Below are 27,124 nucleotides of genomic sequence, written 5' to 3'. Positions count from 1 at the left end.
AATAGATACAGGAACTAATAGCAATGTTTATTTACTGAGCCACGAAAAACATTCCATGTTCAACAGGTATGACTCCACAAACATATTCAAATTCTTCCTGACTTTTCTGAGGTACTTCTGGCTGAACCATCATTCACAGTTCCTATATTCAGAAGACTTCCTCTAAGCAGAAAAGAACAAAAGGAAGAGAAACTCTATTGGTAGATCATGAGAAGGTTTATTTTACACTGGCTAATAATTCCAAATATTTTAAGGAGAGCAATAATAAAATTATCTTCCATTCCACACAGTTCCTCTATAAATATATTGTTTTTTGTGGGGGGGGGAGGACCTTAGAATTATCAAGAAATAGGTTTTTCTGTTCAAGTTATGTAGGCTTGAGTTGTTTCCAATATTCAGAAATCCCCTGAATTTCATCTCTACATGTCTCCTGAGCTAGATAAAACTGGAAACCTTTGAATCCACTAAAAAGCAAATTAAATTGCTTTTAATGTTTGCCCACATGGTTCTACATTAGCAAAAGATGACAGTTCCAGGTCTTACTACTGTATCAGCCATTTCTATTTAGAAATTTAGTTCAAAAGTTGCTTGAGGTACAAAAGTCTTAACGTATTTAATTGTGAAAACTATTTTTTAAAAAATCATTTTGGAAAGGTGAAATTTGGAAACAGGAGGCACAGATGCTTAACTTCCATTTCTAAACAACTCATCTCCTTACTGGAATTTTAAATATTTTCTCCTAATACTGTAGAGCAGGGGTCTCCAACCTTGGCAACGTTAAGCCTGGAGGACTTCAACTCCCAGAATTCCCCAACCCTGCTCTATAACAGCAAGTTAAATTAGACATCAGTGTTTGTCTTGCAGTCATCATTAGGACTGTCTATAATTTGATGTTGCTGAATGGAACCAAACTTTTAGCGGCAAAGAGTACACAATCCATCAGTTTAATGCAGGGGTGAAATCCAGCAGGTTCTGACAGGTTCTGGAGAACCTACAAATACCACCTCTGGCTGGTCCCAAAGTGGGGTGGGAATAGAGATTTTGCAATATTCTTTCCCCAGGAATGAGGAGGGAGTGGGGATTTTGCAGTATCTTTCCCCTGGAGCCACGCCCACAGAACCAGTAGTAAAAAAAATTGGATTTCACTACTGGTTTAATTATTATCTGAATACTGCACAAATTATTTTTCAGGACATGTAATCTGCTTCTGATTTTTGCATTCTGTTGGGTATAAAGTCACAATGTAAAATTCACCTAGCACATAACTTCATTAATGTTTTAAAAAGAATCACACATCCTCACTGCAACTTTCTCAATTTTTGTCTATAATGCTGGCATAACTTTGCCATTTAATTTCATCATACTAATCCAAGATCAGTAGAAAGCTTTTATTGTTGGTGAAGCGAGTTCTATGATGCATGCCAGCCAACATTAATTAATGTTACCTGCCAAAGAAAACCCCCATGCAATCAGTCAGCTTCACTTGAGCAAAAATTGGCCCATTTGTTCACTGGGCTTTAATTATGAACTTATTTATTGTTTGTTAGATTTATACCTCACCTTTTCTCTTTTGAACACAAGGCAGCAGCCATAGTTATACCTCCTTCAATTTTTTCATAACTTATGTTGACCTAGGACAGTGATGGCTAACCTTTTTGCCTTCATGTGCCAAAAGTCAGAGGAGTGGGGGGGGGTCATGCGCACGTGTGCCCATACCCATAATTCAATGCGCCCCATCTCCCTACGCATGCCCACATGACCCAACTGAGCTCCCCCGCTTTTGGCACGCGATGGCACGGTGGGTCCAGTAGGCCCATTTTTCGCCCTTCCCAGGCTCCAGAGGCCAGATTTCTTTTTTCGCCTAGGGAGGGCAAAATGGCCTTCCCCACCCCCCAGGAGGCCCTCTGAAGGCCTGTCTGTTTGCTGATTTCCAGTGGGACCTAGAAAGCTTCTGGAGCCTGGGGAGAGCAAAAAACAGGCTTTTCCTCCCCTGGGGGCCCTCCAGAGGCTGGAAACAGCCTGTTTCCCGACCTCCGGAAGGCCCGAAATTCAGCTGGCTGGTGTGTGCATGGGCACCGGAGCTGAGCTAGGGCAATGCTCGCGTGCCCACTGATATGGCTACGCGTGCCATAGGTTCGCCATCACGGACCTAGGAGAAAATTATTGACCCAACATCAATTAGTGAACTTCCATGGCTGAGAATGGACTTGAACCTAGATCTCTCTAACCTAAGATTTTTAACCACTAGATCATACTGGCTCAATGCAACAAGAAGCTTCTGTATACCTATTTATATGGTACATAGTGATATCCAATGTATTTGAGGTGATTCTCCAGGACTTTCTTGATGTTAATGTCAAGTTTCATGGTATGTTCCTGTACAAGATGGGTTCTTCAACTTCAGTATCTCTATCCATAATATGACAGTCACAGGGACTTACATGGCCCTCTAGATCTATATGAAATGATCTGCTCTAGAAATTCAGGAGTCTTCTACTGCAGAGTTAGCACTGGGTTGAGGACTTTAAGGAAGAAAGGGGACAAATTCCACTGCACAAGCAGAAGGCTATTTATACAACTGGATTTCATCTTTTCCAAATGAAAAAAAGGCTTATAAGATGCCATACTCTATTGTAAATTGTGTTACATTTTTATAATTTCTCCCAAAGTCTTAATTCTCAATTCTACTACAAATGTTAATTATCATTCTGAAAAGTATATTTAAGAATGTTAATTATTATGTTGTTTTCTTATTATTTTTTAAAGGTAATTTCATTTGTATTTACTACTTGTTAAGTACAATGTTGTAGACCAGCAACAAAAATCAGGAGGAATCCGATAGTATTTTTTTTTTCAGCTAACACATTTTCATGAATGAAAGTTTATGTCCTTTAATAAAATTTGTTAATCAGAAAAGGTGCTATCTGACTTGGGGTTTTTTATCTCCTTTGAAAAATATTTCATCTTTCTCCCACATAAAATGGTCATTTCACTGTAATCCTCCTGATATATATGGTACAAGAATATATAAAGCTGAAATGTTTGACTTCAGGTGTTATCAGAACATGAAGACCTAAGACCAATGTGTCCATCAAAGGTCATATCAAGTTCTATAAAAAAAAAAAAAAAGAGCAGCTGACTTTTTATCTGGTACTGGCTCTTAGTAGCAAGCCCTATCCCAGTATTGCCTTCTTATAATATAAGCATGTCATGCTTAAAATGATGTGTTACAAAAATAACCTAGCAAACTGGCAATATTCTCCGAACTAGAAAACTAATTATGATAGCACATGTGAACTAAAGTTTTGTTCTTGATAGGACTTTTGTGTGTATATAAAGAGCCCAGTGCAATAAGCATACTGTATAATATTGTGTGGATATTTTTAGAAGAGGACAAATAACTATAATTTATTAATATCCTTAAGATACCAATATGTTTGTCTTTTTCAGCTAAAAGTACAGTTTACAGGTATTGTAGAACTTCCCTTAGGATGTAAATTGCTAATAATTTCAGATTATAGGTATCCTCCCAGCTATAATTCCATAATGTTGTTTCAAAAATACCTCATTACACATACACAATGCCCTATTCTTTCCACAATTAGAGATCAGTCCATCCAATCAAAATTATTTACATACTTGAAATTCATTGTTTATGGGTTAACTGCTTCTTAACTGTAGAGTAAGGAAGATGACTTTGATGGAAATATGCAGAATCTGTTGCCTAGGCAAAAAGGACTGATGCATTTTTTAAAGTCCAGAACACAGTCAAATAACATCCAGAAGTGCTCAGACACAGATCTAATTCACTGAATTGTAAGGAGTAGGTGGTATACAGCAGTCAGACTTGCAAGATTCTGTTATTATAGCCAACTTCAGTAAAAGTAATTATACCCTTCCCATGGAGTTGATGGTTATGGTCTGGTGTACCTTGGTGCACTGACATTAACAACTCTCCTTGGCTCCTGTTTAGTAACTCATGGGATTGAATGGATTTAATTCCTCAAGTCAATTAATCTAAAATTAACAATCACTGGACTTTCTTCCAAGTATTCAGCATCATAGTGTCAAGCCACCATCTCTATGCATAGGTTTAATGATGAATTTGCCTGTAACAGGATAAGGCTGCAGTTCCGTTGCCTATTTTTCACTCCAAGCTTTGTAGCATGCAGTTCTTGGGTGACTTGATTACTCGTTGTCTTGAATATTTCATACAGTATAGTCTTCTTAGGAGAAGAATGGCACAGCTGTCTATTCACTTTTTAATAAAAATTTGTAGGGATTTTAAGAGACTAGTTCAATACAGCTCTTAATCTACTTTAGGAATAGCAATCATAGTCATAATGGAGAACTGGAATGTTTCCAATTATACCTGAAACATTTAACTGCAATTTCCCTTTAGAATACTCTGCTATGAATTCTTATGCTGTCAAATCAACAGGCAGCCACATTTTCCTAAGGAAACTTTTTAATTTTTTGCATACTGATGGCGCTGAAGAGTCACACTGCAAATTTGAGGAGATCCAGTGACAGACCAAAAGGCAGTACAGTCATTGTTTTGTGACTTGAGATAAAATAATCAGGTCTAATTTAAAAGTATTTAAAACATGTTATCACAGTATATCAGAGGCCACAGAATCAAGTGTATCCTTTTTATTATAAAAAGTATTGTGGTTCAGTGCTTTTTATTGAGCAAAGCTGATTTGTTTAAAGCTACGAAGTTCTATTACAGCAATCTTAATTGTGATTATTGTGAAGCAGGATTGTGAGGCTAAAGAAGTGCATACAGGTGAAGTCTGGCTAACCACCTCAGGGATATCTCTGAAATGCCTCCAGAAAGAAAACGGCAAGTTTTACTCTGGAAGCAACCCACTGGTTTCCATTTGTTTTGCTCCAGAATAAGTATGAGCTCATTAGCATGTAATCCATAAAAAGGTCATGCTTAATTCCTGTAGAAGTGCAGGATATTGTTCCTCAGTGCAGCAGTAAGATCATTTTAAATTCTGAATTTAACCATTTAACCAGGTGGCCATTCCCACTGTTCTCTTCTCTGCTGTTTGGACAGTGATGTGCATGACTTCATTCAGAAATGGGATAAACACCTCTACTGCCTTAGCTCCTGCATTCAACCCACATTCCTATCTTGAAGGCATCACTAATCTGGTTTATTCAGAATAAAATCCCCATGAAAGTTATTTTGTTTTAGTGAACTTGCTTAGGATAAACTAATGCCCAGAACAGCTTTCTGACTTGGTAGGCAGATCTAACCACAGTTTCCACAATTCCAAGCCAGATGATCCTGTAAATGGTGAAAGCAATCATCCATCTTTTCTATCACTATTTAAATATAAATTAATATTTTTGAAAATGCATGATAAAATAATGGATTGATCAATAAATATTAATATGTATTTAGATAAATTTAAATTGGTTGTGGATTCTAAAAAAAGGTTGTTTTAAAGGCAGACAGCTGAATATTTATGTCTTTTTTTTTCAAGACAGCTGCAATTAAATATCTGGGCATACTCTCATCTTTATTAGAAACCACAGTTCGGGGACAGTTTTTTTAATGAGTTTTCTGATACCTACATGTTGCAGTGGAACTAAAAGAGGGACAAGAGAAACAGGCTTTTCCATAAGGTCAAAGAAGGACTTGTCACTTGACATGTAAACTTAAAAGCAAGACTTACTTAAATGGCTCTTTTGCACAGCCTCCCCCAAACAGTAGACAAAATTGCATTGTTTACAAAAATTTATTAATACAAACTTTACACACTTTAAAATAACAGTGCTCAAAGTCCCAGCGGAGACCATGAGTGCTTATAATCATTTTTTTTTAATTCTTGCCGCAGTGCTTTTGTGATACTCAAGTTGCTACACAGAAAAAGGGGAGGAAAAAATAGATATATAGATATCGATATAAATATTTCCAAAAGACTGACATCTAACCTCAGTGATCACTGGATTTCCAAAGGGGATCCATTGGATTTAAGGCTTTTGGCGATAGCTATTCTACAAACAGGCGATCACTGGCCCGGATAGAAAAACGTACCCAGGCGGACTGGCTGCAACTAACTAGTTCTCTGACCGGCGGGGCGAAGTTGATCGCCACAAGCAAGTCAAAGGCAGAGCCCGCGAGGTCGCCCTCTCCGCACCAAGCACGTGACGCGCGCGCGCGCGCACAAACACACACTCACACAGCATTTACACACAAACATACATTTAAAAAAAAAAAAAAAAAAAAAAGGACCGCGTGCGGGAGGAGAAGTCCTGCCCGCTGTTTTCGTCAGAGAAGCGGCTCGCGAGAAATTCAACCCAAAAGAGAAAATAGGATGGGAGGGTGGGGGAAAAAAAGGAAGGAAAGAAAGAAAAAAAGAAAGGCAAGCGGATGTCTTGCAGCATTGTAGGGCCACTAAATAGCCATCTGTGATCTCGTGGCGATTTTAAAGGCGAAGGGAAGGCACGGAAAGTTGCGTCCTACGGCACGTGGCCTGAACGGGAGGCGAAACTCCCGAGGGAAGTTGAGCTCAGCCCCCCACCCCACCCCGCTCCGTCCTCGGGTCGAAGGCCCGCGGGCTGCAGACGGCCCCTTTGGGGCCCCGAGGAAAGCTATTCTGGCTTCAGTACTCCGGACCCCGGCTAGGCCCAGGGCAATTCCCTGCTCTAACGGGAAGTGGGGGGGGTTCGAAACCAAGCCTAGACCGGGTTTAGGATCTGCCCTGTTTTTCCAAGCCCCGTTGCACTTGCTCCAGTCCCTTCCCAACGGGTGCCCCAGGAGGGTTGACCGCGTTGATGGGATAAGGATCAGGGCGCCAAGTTCCCAAATTATCAGCCCATGTCCCCGCCGACTGAGCCAGGCAGCTAGCGATTCCTATGGGAAGGGTTATTGGGGTAAAATCAAGCGGAGCGGTCAGTTCAGACTAAAGTTCCACTGGTCATTCAAGATCACCTTTGGAAAGGGAATATTTAAAAAAAAATACATGCAGTTTAAGAGAATTTGTTGTGGTCGCTCGTTTATGCCTTATAACTAGAAGCTGTTACACTCTGAAACAAGGAAGTGATCTCTTGGACTGGAGGAGCCTAAAAGTATTAAGCTGTTTGAAATCATTGTCACTTGCTAGGTAATATATAAATATTGAGGAAATCAGCTGTAAGTGGCTGGATATACAGCCAGTCTTTATCAAGTGTGGAGGGTGGGGAATAGAGCTTATCTTTCCACTAGCTTCCCTCTTACCTCTCCTGTTTTGGGAATAAAATTCTCAAGGTTTCAACCCATTTTTCAGTCATTCAAAAAAAAAAAAAAAGGAATGAGAGTATCAAGTGTTTCATATCCAGTAGGTCATTTCTCATTCTGGCCACCCCAATTCAATCAATTCAAAGCAATCTCACAAAAGTGGATTAACTCCAATAGACCTAGTTTAAAGGGGGGGGGTGGTAATATGTCTAAATAGGATTTTTTTTTTCTCATTGAAATGTCTTAAGAAATTCTCCAGAGAAAGTACAATGGTTTTCCAGAGAGGCGGCCATGTAAATCTATCATTTGAAACCACAAAAGGTCTTGTGACACCTTAAATACTAACAAATGTTGTCGTTGGTGTTGAAGGTGCCTCAACCTTTGTTTATGCTGAAAATAGTGCTGGTATTTAAAAAACCAAGTGTCCTTGATTCCAGTGGAAACCAAATGATTGGTTTACTGCTCATTTTCCTAGTTATTTGGATGACTTCGGTTTATTCATATCTGTGAGTAGCATTGTGCTCAGGCCCACCATAGTCTAGGTAGGTGAATGAACAGGAGTTTAGCTTGGTTCCAATATAGGTAGGGAAAGCAGCTTTAAGCTTTTTGATTGCAGCACTTTTATTGGATTAAATCCAAATTCTGCCAACTGAATCAGGAGATACATTTAGCTGTTCATTCGCCAGAGGAGGGAAGGGGAGAAAATAAGTACCTTCATAGTCAAATTTCTAAATCATTCCACTCCACCCCCACCCCTCACCCACCTCCCCGTCACATTTCCAAATCCCCATCCATACAGAAAGATGATTGATAAATATCAGAAACTGAAGCGCAAATGGACACTACACATTCTAGTATGACAAAAGTTGATTGTATGAAATAAATTTTACTAAGCGGTTAAAGCCATGATGTAGAAAAATACATTTTAAACCTCCAAACTCAATAAATCAACAAGGAACCAAAAGAATTAAAATATATATTTTTAAAAGAACCTTTTCTGTAATAGTGCGTTAAGTATTTAGTAGTAGATATAGAGATATATATAGTCGCTACAACAAGGGGGAGGGGGCCTGAAACGGTCTTACAATCAGAGCTCGCGTCATAACAAAACTCAAAAATGCCTGAGGCGTTCACAATATAATTTGTTCGTTGTTGTTTTCAAGCCAAAACAAACTGAAATGACCCGGATGGAAAACACAACATTGCGAGAGAGGCCATGAGGGGAGGGATGCGTAAAATCTACGGGCAACACCGAAGGCGGAAAAGGTGGCTCCCCCTGGCCAGGCCCGGAGGGGCTATTCCAAAGAGAAAAGGCCGGCCAATAGAGCAAGATGCGAGGGCGCCTGGGCAGCACTGGAGAGGTGCACGGGATCCTTTGTGGCGCGCGGTGGCCCTAAATCTCTGGGGAGGGCTCGAAGATAACACGGTGCGAATTTGGGGGTTTTCCCTCGGATTATTTCGTGCCTTACTAGAAAACGAGTCCAGCAAGGCGAAGCGTCCCGTCTGGATTCCCTCTCCCTGATGAACTGGTTTTCTAGCAGCAGAGCATTTCTTTCTGCCCCTCCTAGCCCTAGTGGAAGTGGCGCTGTCCGCTATATCGCGCTCATTGCGCGGAAGCGAGAGAAGCAATTTATTTGACTTGGAGCCTGGACTGCGTCAATCCAAACTCAGAAGGGTTGAGGAAGAGACATTTCTCCCGTTCTTTAAGGGAAGCTTTCTAACCCCTGTAGTTATTTCTTTAGAAAACGAAAGTATGAAGAGAAACCAACCTACTCTTATGGTTTGGAGGAAGGGCTTCCCCCACCGTATCCTTCCCTGAAAAATGCATATGGGTACATTTTCTCTTACTCACTGAACGGGAGCAGCTGCAGTACTGTACAGTACTGACCCCTAAATCTTTAAGCGAAATGGGTTGGTTCTCCCATAGTTTCTAAGTAGCAGGAAGATCTGCTGAGTGGGAGGAGGAGGTCACACCAAAAAAAATGACTAGAGGGCAGCAGGCTGGTTCATGCTGCATATTGTGCAGCCCCGAGTAAACTTACTCTTCATGGATTGGGGGGGCGGGGGGTGCAGACTGATTCTTAGGAAGTAAGGCAACGCCTTCTCTAGCCCGAGATGGGGAGAGGAGTAATGGCCAAGGGCTTTTCGGGAAAGACTTCCAGGGGCCAGAGATGCTCTCTGCTCAAGAGCATCCTAAACCCCTAGGAACAGAATATATATATATATATTTGTGAATGTACAATAGCAAGTGGAGAACAGCTATTCTTTCAACCCTGTCATAAATAAAAAATACTTTCCTTTATTTTCCATTACAAAAATAGGAATCATATTCAAAGCAATGATTGTCTCCCTCTTACTCTCTATATCTTCTATTTTATATAAAAACATAAGCTTAGAGCCCTCGTTTTTTGTGTGTGTGCAAAGCTAACCACTAAAGGACTATTAATCGGGTCTGTTTACTAATCCAGAGTTTTACCCAAATCACTACCTTTCAAACAGTAAGGTAGCTGTCTGGGGATGAGAGGAGTTGTAATCAAGCACGTTTGAAGGGAATCTGGTTGGGGAAAGCTCTATCACTAATGCATCCTTATTCAGTATTTATTATTTTATATCTATTTATTTAAAGGGTTGGTCCACAAAGTAGATCTGTGCGTTTCTCTAGTGCTTACTCTTAATTTAATTTTTTGTACAAAAGAAAAACAATATTATTATCAAAATAGTCATTTAATGGCTTTACTTCATACATAAATACATGTTTAGATAACATAGGAGAGTGGTGATTGATCAGTCAGTTTGGAAATGACTTTGGGGGTGGGGTGGTCCTCTCTCAGATTTTTTTTCCCGGGGGGGGGGGGGACTCTTGTGTACACAGGAGTGGTTGGGAGCTCATCGCTACAAATAAGCTACTCGCCGTCCTTTGTTTTTAACTCTTTGTTTATACCTTTTACCCAGGACTGCTGCCAAGTATTTCTTGACAGCCATTTGTTTTCGGTAGCGGCTATAACTGTCTGTGAATATGCCATCCGAGTGCCTTTTGGAAAGGGGTTCTGAGTCGTCCTCTAGGCTGCTGGTCCCACTGCAAGACAAAGAAAGAAAAGCAATCCATGGTTGGTGCAACATTGGGATCAACAGACAGCACCAGTAGAAGCAGAAGCGAAATCTCTAGGGAGGGCAAAGAAGAAGAAGAAAAATGTATAGAATGGAAACATCTGACAGTCACTGACAGGCAGTGAAAAGGGCAGTGACTAAGATCCCAATAGCTGGGTTCTGGAGAGGCATTTTTCACACCTGTGTGGATTCTTTAAGCAGTTCTTGAACTCTTAACAAGATCCTTTTAAGCTTTGATAAGCCTGCTTACTTTGCATTTTAGGTTGCAATGCTGAGAGTCAGCATTCCCTCTCTTTCTTCCAGGCCAAATATCCAAACCTCCTCCCAGAAGGTTTGCCTGCCTTGATCGCTCCTGTTCCCTTTTTAAAAAAAAATTCTTTTTAATAACCTAAGGATTTTTTCCCCAATCATTATTTGTCTTCACTCAAACATATCCCAAAGAATTTGGGCTGCGTGGGAATTTGAGTGTTGTTTTTTTTCTTCTTTATGTGGTTGGTTGGTGAACAGCTAAAGCAACACGTAGACTGTGGGGTAGAAGCAAAAGGAATCAGTGGTAGCTTCTTCCTTGAGGAGGAGACAAAGGATTTCTCTGAACATGCTGCGGAAGTTGGAGACTGATCACAATGCAAGCCGACAGTCGGGAGACCAGTTCGCCAAGTTCTGCATTATTCATGAATAAATTGTGTAATTCATTCCCCCCCCCCTTCATTAAAATGTTGCCTTCTGCTGATAGGTACAGTGACACATATGAGCATGATGGGCTCATATCGCCTGGGAGATTTGATTTCAAGCCACTAAAACTGGGAGGTTCTATTCCCAAGTCTTTCTCTTGCCCAATCCATTTAATTTTCACACCACAAAATTCTTGATAACTCTATACCTGGATCAATGGAAATGTGATCTTTTCTTCCTCTGAGACAGAGACCTTTAGCATTGATTCATCACAGAGCAGGTTGGGGCAGCAGGGGCAGGATCCATAAAGGACTGAAGTGTACAGTAACTGAGGCTGTTTTTAATCAGCTGAACTGATGCCAATGGTATCATATTAAACAGCATTTAGGAATAATAGTGGCACAATTCAGAGTTGCAAATCAGAAAACTTAGTCTAACTGATTTTAATGACCCGTCCAGAATATACAACAGATTGCACACTAAGGATATTCAGATTGGTATCCCAAGTGTAACAATAAAAGGTTATGGCATCTGGGGAGGGGTGTTAAATATTGTTCTGAATTTTGCATCCAGATGTAGAGTAGAAAAAGAGCAAGGAGATTATTGGCCAAGGAAGCAATTTTATACAAAGGACCTTATTTTTGCATTCAAATCAATACTCCTGTCAAATTTGTCCAGAAAGAAATTCCACTGAGACCAAATGAGGGAAATTTATTTCCATAAAAATACATTTTGGATTACAATCTTACAGCCCAAGTCTTGCACATTGCACAATAGCATCCAGGATGAATCAAGCTATTGGACCGCAGGCCAGTTAGGAGGCTGGCAACTCAAATCAAAAATTCATTTGTATGAATGAAGGAATGTGTGTAGTGCATAGATTAAGTACTCTGATGCAAAAGGCATTTTTCATTTCTTCCACCAAGGACGAGATTCAAGCACACGCCTAGTGGAAAGGAAGTTCATTTTGTTTAAAGCACACATCTTTAGGAGGAAGAGAGAGGGCGAAATACACTGCTGAGCATCTAATGATATGTTAATGGTGTTGAATACATTTAGCAGTCCTGAGGATGGAGTTGTCATTAAGCCTTGTTTCTTTAAAAGCTGCTTGTTTTGCTCTCTAACACAAACACAAACAAACAAGAATCTACAGACGAGAGATAACATCTTACCCCACCCGCTTGGCCATCAGAGAATGCAAATACTTCCTTGCAGATAGCTGGCCCAGCACTTTTCTGTACGCTTTGTTAAGTATCCCATCTGTACGCCTAAAAGTGGAAAGAACACAGATTAATAAGCAACAAGGGGTGCTGATTACCCAATTCCCATAGACACCATGGACATCCTCTCCTCCCTCCCCCCCCCTGCAAGCCGATAAGCCACCGAAGAGCAGGGAAAGACCCCTGGGAAGGCGCCGGCATCAGTCTGGCCCCTACTTCTCCTTGGTATTCCCCAGGGAGACCCGGCCGCGCCTATCTTGGCAGCGGCGTCTGGCTGTCAAGACCAGCTGCCTCTCCCTCCCCCCCCCCCCAACCTCCGGTTGACTTCAAAGGCTGGACGAAGTAAGCTGATGGCTGCCGACTCCCGATTCTCGCTTTACCAGAGTGTAGGAGAAGCGGTAAGTCTGATTTCGTCTGCCTTACTGTATCGACCACCCCTTCCCCCTTGCTTATTCGCCCGGGCTGCCTCTGGACTCTTCCCGAGGGATGCCAGTTAATTCTGCTCTCTCTCTTGCCCCCTCTTTCCTTCAAGACAAAGCACGGAAGCGCAAGGGAAATCCGCCCGCCACACCCACAGAGATGGGCTGAGATGCGAGTGCCACCACCAGCCCCGGACGTTCAAAATATATAAATGCAACATTAAATCACCTTTTTTCCGGCGGGTAATACAAAGTGTACATGTCGTCCAGCATGGAGGAAGGGTCGGCTATACTGAGGGGTTCGCTGTCAAAGGCATAGTCCGAAAGAGTGTTGCCCTCTTCGTCGTACATTTCATCTTCCAGCCTACTGAAGGAGAACAGAGGCACAAGCGCCGCCTTAATTTGTGGGGGGGGGGATGCAGCGGAGGGGCAATTTGGGAAGGGGACGGATGAGAGTCGGTAAGAAGACGAGCGCCCACCCGCAAAAACCCCTCTGGCTGGTTAAGTGGGGTATTCCCGGGAAAGAGAGAAAGGGCACCACCATCCCCGTTACACACACCTGCTGGCTGCTCCAGAAGCCCCGCTGTCCATCCTGACAACCTCCAAATGAGAGAAATGACAGTTCCCTGTACAAGCTGGGAATTTGGAACCGGTTGCCCAGCTAACTCTGGGACAATTGCCCCTCTTTTGGGAAGAAGGGCCGGGGTAGAAAGATAAAAATCAGCCCAAAACCCCCGAACAAGCGCCTTTCCCTAGGCTAGCTCCTTGTATCGCCCTTCCCCTTTCAGTCTGCCAAAAGACCCCTTCTGCAAAGGGACAAAGGCCGATCTGAGAGACCAACGCACTTTTGGGCTTTTTTCTCAAATCCAAAGACGCTCAGTTGCACTCCCGACCCAGATTTCAACTGACCCGCGCTGCTTTCATTTAACCTGCGGGTATATTTCTTAGCCCCCTCATTAGCAACAATGGAAACCCAAAAAAAGGAAGAAACGGGGCCTTGGGCTGGAAGGGCAACGGAGACAGGGGCTCTATCGGGTTGGCCTGGAACACCAAAGCTTGCCACGGAACAAAGAAATGCAGACGGCGTGGCTGCTCCCGGCGGACTTGCACTTTCTGGCCAACAAGGTTGTTCCCTTTCGCCCACCAGCCTCCTACGGCAACGAAGCTCTCTCGGGCGCCTCTGCGCGTTTCTTGGCGAGGCGGAGTTGACAGACACAGGATCCCAACCCTGAAACCATTGCCTGGGGGACACAAGTGAGCCGGCTTGGCTGCCATTGTAGAGCTTCTTTCCTTCCTACCTGAGTGCATCCACACGGTGTGTCACCCCACCCACCAAAGGTCCACCCAGAGGACCTTTTCCTTCTTCCTCCCTTCGCCTCCTTGCAGCCTTCCCTTCCTCCCCCTACAAAGACACACCACGCCTCCTCTTCCCTCCGCCGGTTCCCTGCTTTTAGGTCATTGTGCATCTCCGGCAGTTATTTTCGTCGGCGGAGCTCTGGCAGGAGCGATCAATAATAGATGCTCCTCAAGGGTTTCGCGGCTGCTAATTCGGGCGCTTGAAGGCTGCCGGCGCCCTCTGAACCAAGAAGGGAAGGAAAGCCCCTCACCCGGTGCGGGCCGCTGCTTTCCAACGCCCGCCCCATCCCCACCCCCCACTCCATCCCATACAGGTGGGATTCGGGGAGAAGGAAAAGGACAAGCGGGGATAACCGTCCCGAGAACCGGGTGGGTGTGGACAAAGCTGGTTCGTTTCAGGACAATCTCGGAGTCTGCGCAGCAGCGCAATTTGCGCTGTTTGGCCGCTCTTTCTGCTATTGCCAAGAATGCGCCGCAGTCCCCCCCCCCCTTTCCCGTGGGAGGGAAAACCTGTTTTTCTCCCCAGGATTGGTGGAAGGGGGGGAAAAAACCCAACCTCCCCCGCCCCTCCCTTCTCTCCTCGCGCAGTGGCGCCTCCCAATTCGTCTGGACTAGAATCCAGCAATGCCTTGAACTTCGTAAAGCTTCCCTAAAGGACTTGGGCAGCTCTCAGTGCGGGGAGCAATTCGAGTGCGGGCCTTTTTCCTCTCCAGGTGCAACGCTTAGGACAAAAGCTGATTTCCCTCAAGTAGCTTTGGGAGATTTTCCGAAATGTTCCAACTAGGTCCGCATTCTGCCCCTTAATTTGATTAATTTTGGCTTTAGCTGGCAATTAATGTAGACTGCCCCTGAATAAGGAGGCGTTATTCAACCATAAAAATTTAAATAATAATAAATAAATAAACCAAATAGCGATTTTTTATTTTTTCAAGAAATTTGTATAAATCTTATTAGCTCTCCTGTGGTCTCTGCTTTATTTTTTCAGTCACATACTACCTTGGTTCTCTCCTATCGCTGGAAGTTACCAATTTTTTTATATTAAGAAGTGCAAAGGGGATACCACAACCGTCATCCTTAATTGACCCCCACTATGGATTGTGAAATAAATCTTACGGCACATAACATTAACTGGATTCCCACACTAAATCCTTCTTTGCATCTTTGGGACCAGTCTGGCAAACCAGCCAGAGTTTGAAATTAATAGTATCAAATCTTCAAAGTAATGTGGGTTTTCTTATTCAATAGACTGTTGTAAATTTATTTTAAAGAATTTATTGATTTGGAATTTATTGCTAAACAAATACATTTAAATTTTGGGAAGAAATTTTGGGAAGAAAATGACTTCAAGAAGGTAGTTAAACAACAGTCCTAGAAGACATTATTATAGGAGAATCATGTCCTTCTAAGGCATGTTGGTGTAAACCTTTTGGGTGCTAGGAATTCCAGAAACAAATTATATATTTAAAAAAATAACTGACACGCCTGGAGGGAAGGAGGAGTCTAACAGTCTTCCTATATTTCCTACAATGACAGGAAATAAGAAACCAGCTGAACTGAACTGAAAAGCATTGGGGATCAGATAACTCCATTGTGAGAACCTGTGTTAGCCAATCGTTCAAATCTTACAAGAAAGTCAGCAGACAGAAATCATTCCAAACGTCAACCAATGCTGACATTTGGAAAAGATTTGGCCCGATACCATGTACTACCATGTGCTTGTACAGTTTGGACTACACTTCAGTTAATCTAAATTTCATAGAATTAAAAATGGTGGCTGCTACAAAATTAAGACACCAATGAATCTATCTCAGCTTCTGCGGTATTTATTATTAGTTACAGAAATGTTTTGCCACTGCTTTCATCCAAGACAGGTTTCCATCTTCCCATGCTAACCTACATCCCTGGGATGACCGGGATCAATCCTCTTTCAAATTAGCCGATTTACAGGCATCTACTGAAATAAATAGGCATTGATCAAGTAAATCAGATGATTTGGTAATTCTCTGAAAAACTATCATGTACAAAAGGAATAATTACATTGTGTATTAGATATGATTTCAAACCTTGATTCATACTACCAGAAATGTAATAGATGATGCAGTGTTTCAACTGCAGCCAAATACCTTCCTCTCGTAACTTCTTTAATGCCTGCCAGACAAGATAATAGGCTATGGGCAACCAAATTCCAGATCAGAAATAAATAGAGTGCTAGTGTATACATGTATAATTATATCCTGCAATCTACAGAGATATTTACATAGTTTCATTGTAAGGCTGCTAAGTAACACACTGATCTAAGAGTAATATTTATTAAACGTTTTAGGCTAACTTCTGGAAAATTATGTACATACATTATGTACAATGGAATTTATTTAGAAATAAATTCCATTGGTATAACTGGAACTTACTTCTGAGTAAGGATGGCCATCATTAATGCCTAGCATTAATAAGAATTTCTACATTGTTTTCTTCACGTTGGAGATAAGCTCAAAGATAATTAAATAACACTTACAAAGGAGTTTTAGCCATTGTGATCCTAAACATACAGCTCTAGAGTATTATTCTAGGATTATTTAGGATGCTAATCTGAAAAGGGGAATCCACTAACTTTGTGTTTCAATCAGGGATTCCCAAGAGACCGTGATGGAAAAGCCTAGTCCGAAGGAACTCCCCCACCCCACCTCCTTCCCCAAATCAAAATTATTGCTCTCTGGAGGGAAACCAGAGGAAGAATAAATCTTGCCAATTTGGGGCAAGATGTAAGAGATGGAAGTTTCCACTGAGCAATTAATTAAACAAAACGCACACATACACACACTTACATGCATATGCGCTCAAGCACGCACGCGCGTTTTCTTCTTCCCTCTCTCACACACGCATATGTACACACCCCGGTCAAAATACTGTAACCTCGCACGTTTTCCTGGCCGTTCCGTTTTCCCACGCTCCTAAAGAATCACCGCCTGTCTTGAACCTAAGAGTCCCAATGGACTTCTACCCCAGGTAGGACATACAAGTGGAAACCCCTCTACGATCTCAATTCTTCCAGCCTGTCTTAGCAGAAGTTGCCCTCCCCCTTTGCCAGATGTGGCGAAGTCGCCTTGGACAAGGGACTAAGCTCTCCAGCCTTAACCTGGACAGCTGCGAGGGAGACGGCCGAATCGCAAAGGAGCAGACGAGTCAGGAGTGCCGGGCGGCGACGGCAGCCAAGGCTGGGTTTTGGCTAGGGGGCGGGGAAGGCAGACAGAATAGGGCACTTACCTCAGCGTGGGGTACTGGAGTCCAGCAGCAGCGGCGGCAGCAGCAGGTGAGCAGTAGACGCTGCAGTGCATAATCAGCCCATAAAGCAGCAGGGCGAGAAACGCTTTGCTGCACATCGCCACTCTGAGAAGGAAGGAAGGAAGGAAGGAAGGAAGGAAGGAAGGAAGGAAGGAAGGAAGGAAGGAAGGAAGGAAGGAAGGAAGGAAGGAAGGAAAGAGAGCGACTGTCACAGTTGGGTTTTTCTGGGGGCCCTGGTCCCCGCTAAGAAAGAGGCTCCGTAAGCTTGGCCCACCAGGCGCAGAGAAAGCTGCCTTTGGGATTGCGCCTTTCCCCTCCCCCTCTCCCTCCTCCATTCCTTCCCCTCCCTTCTTGATTTACGAGCCATTCATCCCGTTTAGCTGTCCCCAACCTGGCGCCCTCCAGAGCTGTTGCACTACAACTCCCTTTGCTCTTCCGCTGGCAGGATGAAAATTGTAGCCCAGCGCACCTGATCTAGTGTAACTTACCATTCAACTCGAGAGAGTGAGGACGAGACTGAGTCTGGATCCCAAAGGCTTTCTTCTGAAGTTTGGCGGCTATAGTTTAATCCTCTTGAAGCATCGCTGTCTCTCTCTACTTCTCTGTCTTCCGTCCTCTGATGGGCAAAAGGGAAACCGCAGAAAGGGAGGGGGCGTGTGGGATAGACAGCAGAGCGACTGGTTGTCTGCCTAACTTAAAAGGGGGGGGAGAGGAAATCCGCTCAAATTACCAAAAAAAAAAAAAAAAAAGTTTGCAGAAAGTAGAGCCTGCCAGGGAGTGTAGAGACACGGGGAGCAAGGGAAATAGAAGAAGAGCGGGCTCTTTAGGTGGGAAGAGCCCCAGCCGATCAGAGCAGCAGCAGGTGAGAGCTAGTTGTGTTCTTCCGAGGTTTCAGAGCTTCTGTCTTCACTGAGCTGCTTCTGTTGTTCGTTGATATTTTCACCGCTCTTCTTTTCTGTGTCTTCCAAGTTGAGGAGCCTTCCGCTGTTTGCCGCTGACATCCACCCGCCTTCTCAGCTGTCAGATCTTTTGCACACTTGGCTTTCTGATCAACAGCTCTCGGTTGCACACAGGAACCTCTCTCTCTCTTTCTCTCTCTCTCTTGTTGTCTTGCCGAGTGTCTAGCTTATTTTCCTTCGCTGTTGATGTGGCATTCGGATTTTTATTTGCCGATGACTTTTCATTTTTGTTGTTGCAGTCACGTAATAATCGGTATCAGAAAAGACGTCACCACTCCAATTCCTCAAGGGACATAACGACTCTATGTCCAAGATGATGCGAACAGGAGTCATAAGCTTCTCATAAGCACTTGCTTTAAGTTGCACTTCCTCCCTCACCTCCCCCCCCCCGCGACCCCTTCCGTAGCCTTTTCAAACTAAAGTTTCAGTGGCTTGCCTTTCTCAAATTTCGCTTTTCTTCTCGAATTTCATTACATTGAATTATATATTTCATTTTTTAATTTATTTTTAGACTCTGTTTTTACTGCCTGTAAGCCGCCTAGAGTAGCCGAGAGCGAGAGGGCAGCCATATAAATGTTCTAAATAAAATAAATAAATAGAAATTTAAAGAAACTCTCGTGCTCCCAAACTTCTTATTGAAAGCAGGATGGGTGGAGAGGATAGATTTTAATAGAAATTAGTTTCAAATAAAATTCAGATAAATAATAAGGGACTTTTTTTTTCTTTTTAAACTGAAGACCTGCCACAATTCCTAAACACTGTATTCTTGATTTCAGAATCAAAACATCTTGGAAACCATTTGCTGGTTCAGTTAAATACTGTAAAGAGGATTATTGGTCTTGTTCTTACTATAATCAGTATTATTAGTTTGCAGAAAACTGTTTGAAGCTATAGATTCTTAGGATATTTCTAATTACGAATGGCAATGGACAGTTTCTAGCCAGAGGGTGCATTTATTAATACACTAGGTAGGAGAACAGTTTCTGCCCTGGTGGAACTGTCCAAGCACAGTGGTGCTGAACTGGCTTTGGCAAACAAACAAGTAGCTCGGGGAAAGAATGCCTTACCGAGATCCAATATTGGCAGGCAAAGCAATGTTAGAAATTTATCACCTAGTCTGTAAAGTCCATAAGCCTAGTCCGTCTTATTGAAATTATATTTATTTCAAATTCTTCAAAGTGTTTTGAAAAAATATTTTTTAAAAAATATATTCCACGTGGTACTCCAGACTCAAAATAGATTTCATCCTTTTAGATGTGAGGAAAATTGCACCAGATTTTATGCTTTTTTTAAAGACTCCATCATAACACATAATGCAATACTTTTAACAAGTAATTATTTCTATGTTTGAAATCATAATGTCAAAAATATGGAAATATGAACAAGAAGAAAATTATTAGAATGATATGAATGCTAGTTTTAAAAAATCTATTTATTTTCTACACAAAAGCAGTTTGGCAGTTTGAATACTTTCCAAATCAGCACACAGATTTTTCTTAAATTGTCAAATCCAGAAAAAATTCTTCAGGAAACCCTTCAAGACTTCATGATCTGTTGCTTGGTCACCATCCCTCAACACCAACTATGAGCAAACATCCTTTTGAATCTAATTTTTAAATAATTTCCAATTGTTCATTTGTTTCCCTTTCAAAAGTATACATCCAGATTTATTTTAAACTTTAGGAAAGTGAGAAAAGGAAGTTTGATCATTTTAAGATGATGAAAACCAAGAATGAAATTAGCCATCAGGCTTTTATTTTCTGATTCAATTATTTGGTTTACAGGGACAAATAGGGGCCTCTTGGAACTTAAAACACAATTTTCTATTTTCCAGTAGTGAAAGAAATATAACAGTGTAGCAATAGTAGTAAAATAATAATAGTAATAACAGCAAAGATTAACCAAAACAATCCTCTAATTTGTGTTTAAGATTTGTGTGCTTCAAAAGATTATAAACTTTTTTCTTACGGGTGTACCAAGAGGTTTATGCAAATCTGAAGTTTTTCTGATAAGAATCAGTGGAATTCTTGTGCCATTGCCCTAGCTTTCTTTTCAAGGATTTGTATAGATGAAAATCTATATGGAATCATGGAATCCTTCATGGAATATTTCACTACCAAAAAAGCTCTTGTAAGCTGCCTCTGCCACCTTGTGGGTAATTTAAAATCTGCATGGTTGAATACTGTGCTTCAAAATCTGTTATCTCCACCACCACCACCAAGGTCTTAAAGTTGCTTAAGTCCATGTCAGTTCTGTTCATGCTTTCTTACTAATATTGTTCACCATTAATAATTTCATCACTCTTGTATTACTCTTGTACTAGATATCTGGAATAAAACTGTAGGATAAATCAGAAGTTCAAAAATCAAATACAGAGATTTTTTTTTTCTGAGATTGCTCCAGTAAACTTTCCTGTTTGGGTAAATATTTGGACTATGCAATTATTGTGTTGTTCATAAGTATATTCATTTATATTGTTTATATTTTTATGATTACTTATCAAATTTTCACTGCATATAGTTTTTTTTCCCACTTTCAACTTGAAAAGTTGATTTTCTGGGGTCTATGTCTTATTATTTTTAGTTAACCTGAGTACGATTTATGAAAAGTGAAAATGTCTAATAAAATTAATAACATAAACTATTCACAAATATTTATTATAAAAAGACAAACGTAAAATCAAGATCAGTCTCTTACATAAAACAATACAATCAAAAATAACAATGATGAAAAAAAGATCACAGTCCTAAATATGCTCATTTATGAGCAGGTCTCACCGAATACAGTAGGAGTTCCTATTTAGCATAAAGCTATAGATATTCAAATTATTTTTAAATAAGCTTTGTTTCATGTGCACAGAAAAAGATTTTAAATCTGGAAGAAAAAAGTCAAAGCAGAATAAGGATTGCTCTTAAGAAGGCACAAATTTATATTTAATTAGAAAGACATAATCGTTAGATATACATAATCATATGTTTAATTAGGCACACATGTTGTATCATTAGACATTCATGGTTGTTCAGAAATTTGAATGAAGATGCCATTTGAAATCACAGTGAAAATTCTCTTCCATTTCTTTCTGATTATAAACTGTCAATTGAAGCAATATCTCTTCGGTGTTTCATTTCATTTTGTTTCATCTACTTTGTTTCATTTTTGTACAGGCCTTTTAGAAAACTGAAAACAAAAAGGGATTTTTGGAACAGACACAGAGGTGGTATTCAGACAGTTCGGGCGAACTGGTAGTGAAAATTTTGAGCAGTTCAGAGAACTGGCAAATCCCACCACTGGCTGGGCCTGCCCCACCCACCCCCACCCACTCGCCTCGCCCAGAGAGCAGAGATGGAGGGAAGTAGGCCCTGAAAGGCTGCTCTGTCGAGCCTCACTGCATGGCGGAGCCATACGTGCATGCATGCGTGAAAGCCGTGCATGCGAGAAAATCATGCATGCACGCATGCACAGAAGCGGTGCATGCACCCATGCACAGAAGCCATGCGCGCACATGCACAGAAACCACCCCTGGACAGACATAAAGAATGAAGTAGAACCTTTTTGTCATATTTGTACTGCAGTAATCATATATGAAAAGAAGTAGTAAACCTGGCCCCTCAAACAGATTCCATGAGCTTCCCTTTAATAAGACAAATCATGAAATGAAATGTGACATGTTAAAAGACATAGAAAAGCAATGCAGAATCATCTAGATCAGTGGTCCCCAACCTTTTTATCGCCGTGGACCAATCAGCCTTTGATAATTTTACCGTGGCCCGCTGAGCGCGCGCAGGGGTGGGGGCTTTGGGCCACACGTGTGTACCTGCGCGGGGCTCTCTTCCCTGGAGCCTTTGCGCATGGCCCAGGAGCTTTTGCGCACGGCCCAGGAGCTTTTGCGCACGGCCCAGGAGCCTTTGCGCTGCAGCGTTCATGTCCCCCGGCCGCTGCGCGGCCCGGTGCCAGGTACTCCACAGCCCGGCACCGGTCCACGGACCGGGGGTTGGGGACCACTGATCTAGATCATAGGTGTCAAACTCACAACATCACATTGCCGTCACATAATGTATCATGATGTTTTTCCCTTCGCGGAGCTGGGATGGGCGTGGTCAATGCGTGACACATCTGGCCTGTGGGCCGCCAGTTTGACACCCCTGCTCTAGAGGTATCTCAGTATCTTTCTCTGTTTCTCTCTTTCATACGCACTCACACACACACACACAAAGTCTCACAGTGCTTTCATATCCTTTTCCTTAAATCTTGCCCTATCAAAACATTTTCTTTTATCTCAGTCTGCTCACTAATTCACTGGTCTCTTTTCTCAAAAAATCCTGCTACAAGCCTACTATTAGAAGTACATGTGGTCTGCATAATGATATTACCACCATAAGAAAAAATATATATTGTTTTTGTTTGTTTAATATAAACCAATTTTCAGAATAAACAGTGGAGCTCTGTTAGGCTAACTCTAGGTTCACGTGTAGTGGTCCCCTATATTTTCCTGTAAGCATTAACCTGGTATCTTGACTGAAGGTGGAAAAAGCAGCAGAAATGAAAGCTTGAACATTAAAAATAATAATTCCCAAAGGAGTATAGAGATATCAATCTCATTATTATTATTATTATTCCTACCATTTTTTAGAGTAAAGGAAGTTGTGGTCAGGGAATTCTCGTTCAGCCAAATGTTTGCTGGGTTGCAAAGTCTTCACTTTGCTAGATAATCCATGGTTATTCCACATAAAAATGCTTCAGCCATGCACCCTTCTTTCCTTCAAGATAGATTAGAAGTCAGAGTATCATCTGAACAATCATCATGACTTGTTATGTTTGCAATACCAACATTTATTTATCTTTCCTATCCTTTGTAAGACTGAATCAAATTATGAAGTATTCAAGAACCTCTTAGAAATTTATTTTCATTCCAGTAAATCAGACTATCAATACCCTTGTTCTACTTCATCCTAAATGTATCACAATACTACTTCAATTTTTGGTTTTTGTTCTGAACTTTTGAGGCCAAATTGTTTTTCCTCCTATCTCCTATCAGTTTATGATCCTACCTTAGCTGTAAAGCAAAAAGGCATGATCTCCAAAGATTACGTTCCTTTTTAAAACTGACTCCTCACCATTTTTCCTATTCTGCCAAGTTCAGACTGTCTCATATCTTTTTTATTTGCTTCCACATTAAAGCATCTCATTGAATCCATATTTTGGTTCTCTATATTACAGGATGGATCCAGTGGTGGGATTCAAAAAATTTTACTATATATTCTGTTGGCATGGCTTGGTGGGTGTAGCATGGCATGGCTTGGTGGGCATGGCTTGGTGGGTGTGGCAGGGGAAGGATACTGTAAAATCTCCATTCCCACCCCACTCCAGGGGAAGGTTACTGCAAAATCCCCATTTCTTCCCGATCAGCTGGGAAACAGAGAATAGATGGGGCAGGACCAGTCAGAGATGGTATTTACTGGTTCTCCATACTACTCAAAATTTCCACTACCAGTTCTCCAGAACTGGTCAGAACCTGAACACCACCTCTGGATGGATCCTATCAAATCTCTACTTCATTTTTTGGTATCTTGAAAGTAGCAGAATCCTATATTTGCCTTGCTTTTGAATGCAACAGTGATAGTGAAGTCAAGAATTTAGAAAGTTTGGAAACATAATCTTTAAGAAAGTGCAACCACTTAGATATCAGCACCTTCATTTGTCTCCAGTTGTTTGAAATATGATTCTTTACAATGATAAGAGATCTCTGTTTAGTCCTGTCATTATTGCTTCAAGTACTTATGTAACAGAACTTTCTTTATATATACCATCTATTGAATGTTCATGAGCAATGATAATCTATAAGTAGTTAAGGCCTCTACTTTTTGCAAATCATAATTAACATTTAGTGTTTAATTTTATATTTTAATTTAATGTTAATAGTTTTCATTTAACTATGTGTGACCAAAATGGAATTGATAATTATGAATTTGCAGTAAAATGTTCATTAAAACATTTGTTCAAAAACTTTTCCTTGTTTTTAAGCATCAAGATTCTATGTATCATGATGCCAGCAATGATAGTACTGCCAGGAACTGAACCACTGAGCATTGGATTTATAATTAATTACTTTTTATGTAATTGTGAGGTTTCTGATGCACTTCCTTGAAAGATACTCTTATTTTTAAAGTCTAACAATGGGTTGATGAGCACTTAGCCAGAAAAACAAATGGCCCAAATTTTAATAATTAATCAAAAGACCATTTCATCTCATCAGAGTATCTATTTGCAAAAATTATATCTCTGAGAGTATTTTTGCTCCAAAATGCATTATGTATGTGAGCAGAATAGCCACTTCCTCTGCTTTTTCTTGTGGTATATTTTCTTAAGAAAATACTGAAGGGAAAATAGATCCTTGTTTTAAAATGTGAATAGTTTGCAATTTTGGTTTTTTTCAGGTGGGATTAATAAAAGCCTTGGCTTTTTCTAAAAGTTAGAACCTTTCTGACAGTCCAGATTTACTATACATATCAGTCCAAAGTTCATGACCATAATAGCTGTTGTAATTGATTGTAGAATCAAATTTCCTCTAGATTTTCAATATAACTTTGAACAGATATGCTCTGAAGTGCTTCAAATTAGAAGATATTTTGTCTTAGAGGCAAGGAGTGGATGTGGCTTAAAACCAACTCATGAAGAGGCAATATTTTAAAATTCTCATATTGGTTTTATAAATCTATGATAGTATTTAAAAACATTTAATATATAGTATAAAATGAACTCTTTAAAAAGGTAACATGTTGCCTTGTTTTGACTTCAGAGATATTTTTTATTATTTCAACTAAATTGGAAATTTGGTTGCATTAAAAATGTATAGGTGCTTTCCAAAAATTAAATATTTCCAGATAAAATGGATGTTGATTTAGGTTATGGTACTTGTTCAGGAAAAGTGAACACAATTGCATTGCACCTTTGTCAATGACATTTTTCTGAACTATGGGGAAAAAATAAAACTTTGCATTTCTGAATATTCAAGTTATTAGCACAATAATTAATCATAGTTATAAAATTACTCAGAATGTAAGAGTTTAAATAATGGGAAAATAATGGGAAAATATTATATTCAAGCCCTTAGTTCACAAAATTTCTTAGAACAGTGTAAAAAGAATATTTTGTGACTTCCTGAACAAATGGCAGGAATACATTTAAGGTTTGAAAATGTCCACTACAGAATAGCTATTAACTGTGAAGCTCTTAAATAAGGGCCTTAGAAGTCCTCGTACAGATCACGACAACTTTTAATTTGTGTCTAATTTGATGAAGAATTCAGTTTTGGTTTAACTATATAATATTTCACCATGGCAGTTTTCGTGGCATAGAAATTTTTTTGCTTTATGTCCAGTGTAAATCTGTGCTTCCCCACTCCATAAAGAAAAGGGCCATGGAATAAAGTAACTATTTTACTGAAAAGTCATTACCTTTGCTGTTTCTTCACAGTCAAGGAACCAATCTGTTTTCCATGGAATGCTTGCCATGCTTCCCATCACCTCACTCCTGCATGATTCAGTCTTTCTTTACATTCCCCATATTGTCACTAGGCTATCATTTTTCATTTCATTTTTTCATTGAGTTTCCTTTGTGTAAGCATTGTCTACAACATATTGCCCTTCTTCAATAGCAATAGCAATAGCACTTACACTAAGCAATAGCCTTCTCTAAGCTGTTTAAAGAGTCAGCCTATTGCCCTAACAATCTGGGTCCTCATTTTACCCACCTCAGAAGGATGGAAGGCTGAATCAATCTTGAGCCTGGTGCAGTGGTGGAATTCAAAAAATTTTACTACTGGTTTTGTGGGTGTGGCTTGGTGGGTGTGGTGTTGCTTGGTGGACGTGGCTTTGTGGGCATGGCAGGGGAAGGATACTGCAAAATCTCCATTCCCACTCCACTCCAGGGGAAGGATATTGCAAAATCTCCATTCCCATCCCATTCTGGGGCCAGCCAAAGGTGGTATTTGCTGGTTCTCTGAACTACTAAAAATTTCTGCTACTGGTTCTCCAGAACCTGTCAGAACCTGCTGAATTTCACCCCTGGCCTGGTGGGATTTGAACTGCCAAATTGCAGGCAGCAGGCAGGCAGCAGAAGTAGCCTGCAGTACTGCACTCTAACCATTGCACCACCGAGGCTCTATCTTTCACTGGTCTTTCACCAGTTACCATTTAGAAGGGTTCCATTAATGTAGGCTAGTACATAATAGTATCACTCCATTCCAAAGAGTTTACATCTGAAGATATGTTTTGGTGGTGCTGTATCATGATGGATGGATGGATGGATGGATGGATGGATGGATGGATGGATGGATTGACGGATTCATTCATTCATTCATTCATCATTTCAGCAGTTAGAAGTAGAAGAATACATTTAGACAAATACAGAGGCAAGACAGGAATACAGAAATTAACTTTTTTTTTTGAAAGAGGGTAAAAGGAAGTTTGTGCATTAAGAGTCTAATTAATCCATTGAACTTTGACTCAGTGAGCTCAAGAAACACTCATAGCCAATTTTGAGGCAGCTACAAACTTTACATTTATTAAATAAACCCAATGAATATCAGCATTAAAAATAATAATATCTCAAGTGTTGTCATTCATTGAAAAGAGTGGAAATAGATAGGCCTGGTGTCTCAAAGGCCAGTATGAAACCTGATTAGGCAAATATAGTCTCCTAGCCACTAAAAAGCAATTATTGTCACTAGGTTATCACAATAATTTTGGATACGAGAGGAAAAAAAATCTTTATAAACAAAACAAGTCATTTCATTATACATTAAAAGCTATTAATATATTTGTGTATCTCAGTGCAATGATCTAAAAATATTAATATCACATTACTAATTCATAGAGG

The 27,124-nt window shown here is 40.8% G+C and overlaps 1 protein-coding gene across 1 annotated transcript; it reads right to left on the bottom strand.

The window, feature by feature from the left end:
• Nucleotides 1-10,126: 10,126 nt before the first annotated feature.
• Nucleotides 10,127-17,386, bottom strand: ADCYAP1 (adenylate cyclase activating polypeptide 1). The gene is made up of 4 exons (XM_070942357.1): nucleotides 17,271-17,386; nucleotides 12,883-13,017; nucleotides 12,187-12,282; nucleotides 10,127-10,310 (listed from the first exon to the last, which is right to left on the bottom strand). Exons 1-4 carry the CDS (start codon nucleotides 17,384-17,386, stop codon nucleotides 10,127-10,129), a joined length of 531 nt encoding a protein of 176 aa, XP_070798458.1.
• Between the last annotated feature and the right edge of the window lie 9,738 nt (nucleotides 17,387-27,124).

The sequence above is a fragment of the Pituophis catenifer genome, unplaced genomic scaffold (assembly GCF_029215685.1).
Source record: "Pituophis catenifer annectens isolate HBS135680 unplaced genomic scaffold, rPitCat1.0.hap2 SCAF_3, whole genome shotgun sequence".
NCBI classification, from domain to species: Eukaryota; Metazoa; Chordata; class Lepidosauria; order Squamata; family Colubridae; genus Pituophis; species Pituophis catenifer.
This window is presented reverse-complemented; position numbering and strand designations above follow the sequence as displayed.

Coding starts and splice junctions, on each gene's coding strand:
- ADCYAP1 (XM_070942357.1), bottom strand. CDS start 17,386: ATGTGCAGCAAAGCGTTTCTCGCCCTGCTGCTTTATGGGCTGATTATG. Junction 13,018..17,270: donor CTCCAGTACCCCACGCTGAG/GTAAGTGCCCTA, acceptor CTCCTTCAGTAG/GCTGGAAGATGAAATGTACG. Junction 10,311..12,186: donor CTGATGGCCAAGCGGGTGGG/GTAAGATGTTAT, acceptor TTTGTCTTGCAG/TGGGACCAGCAGCCTAGAGG.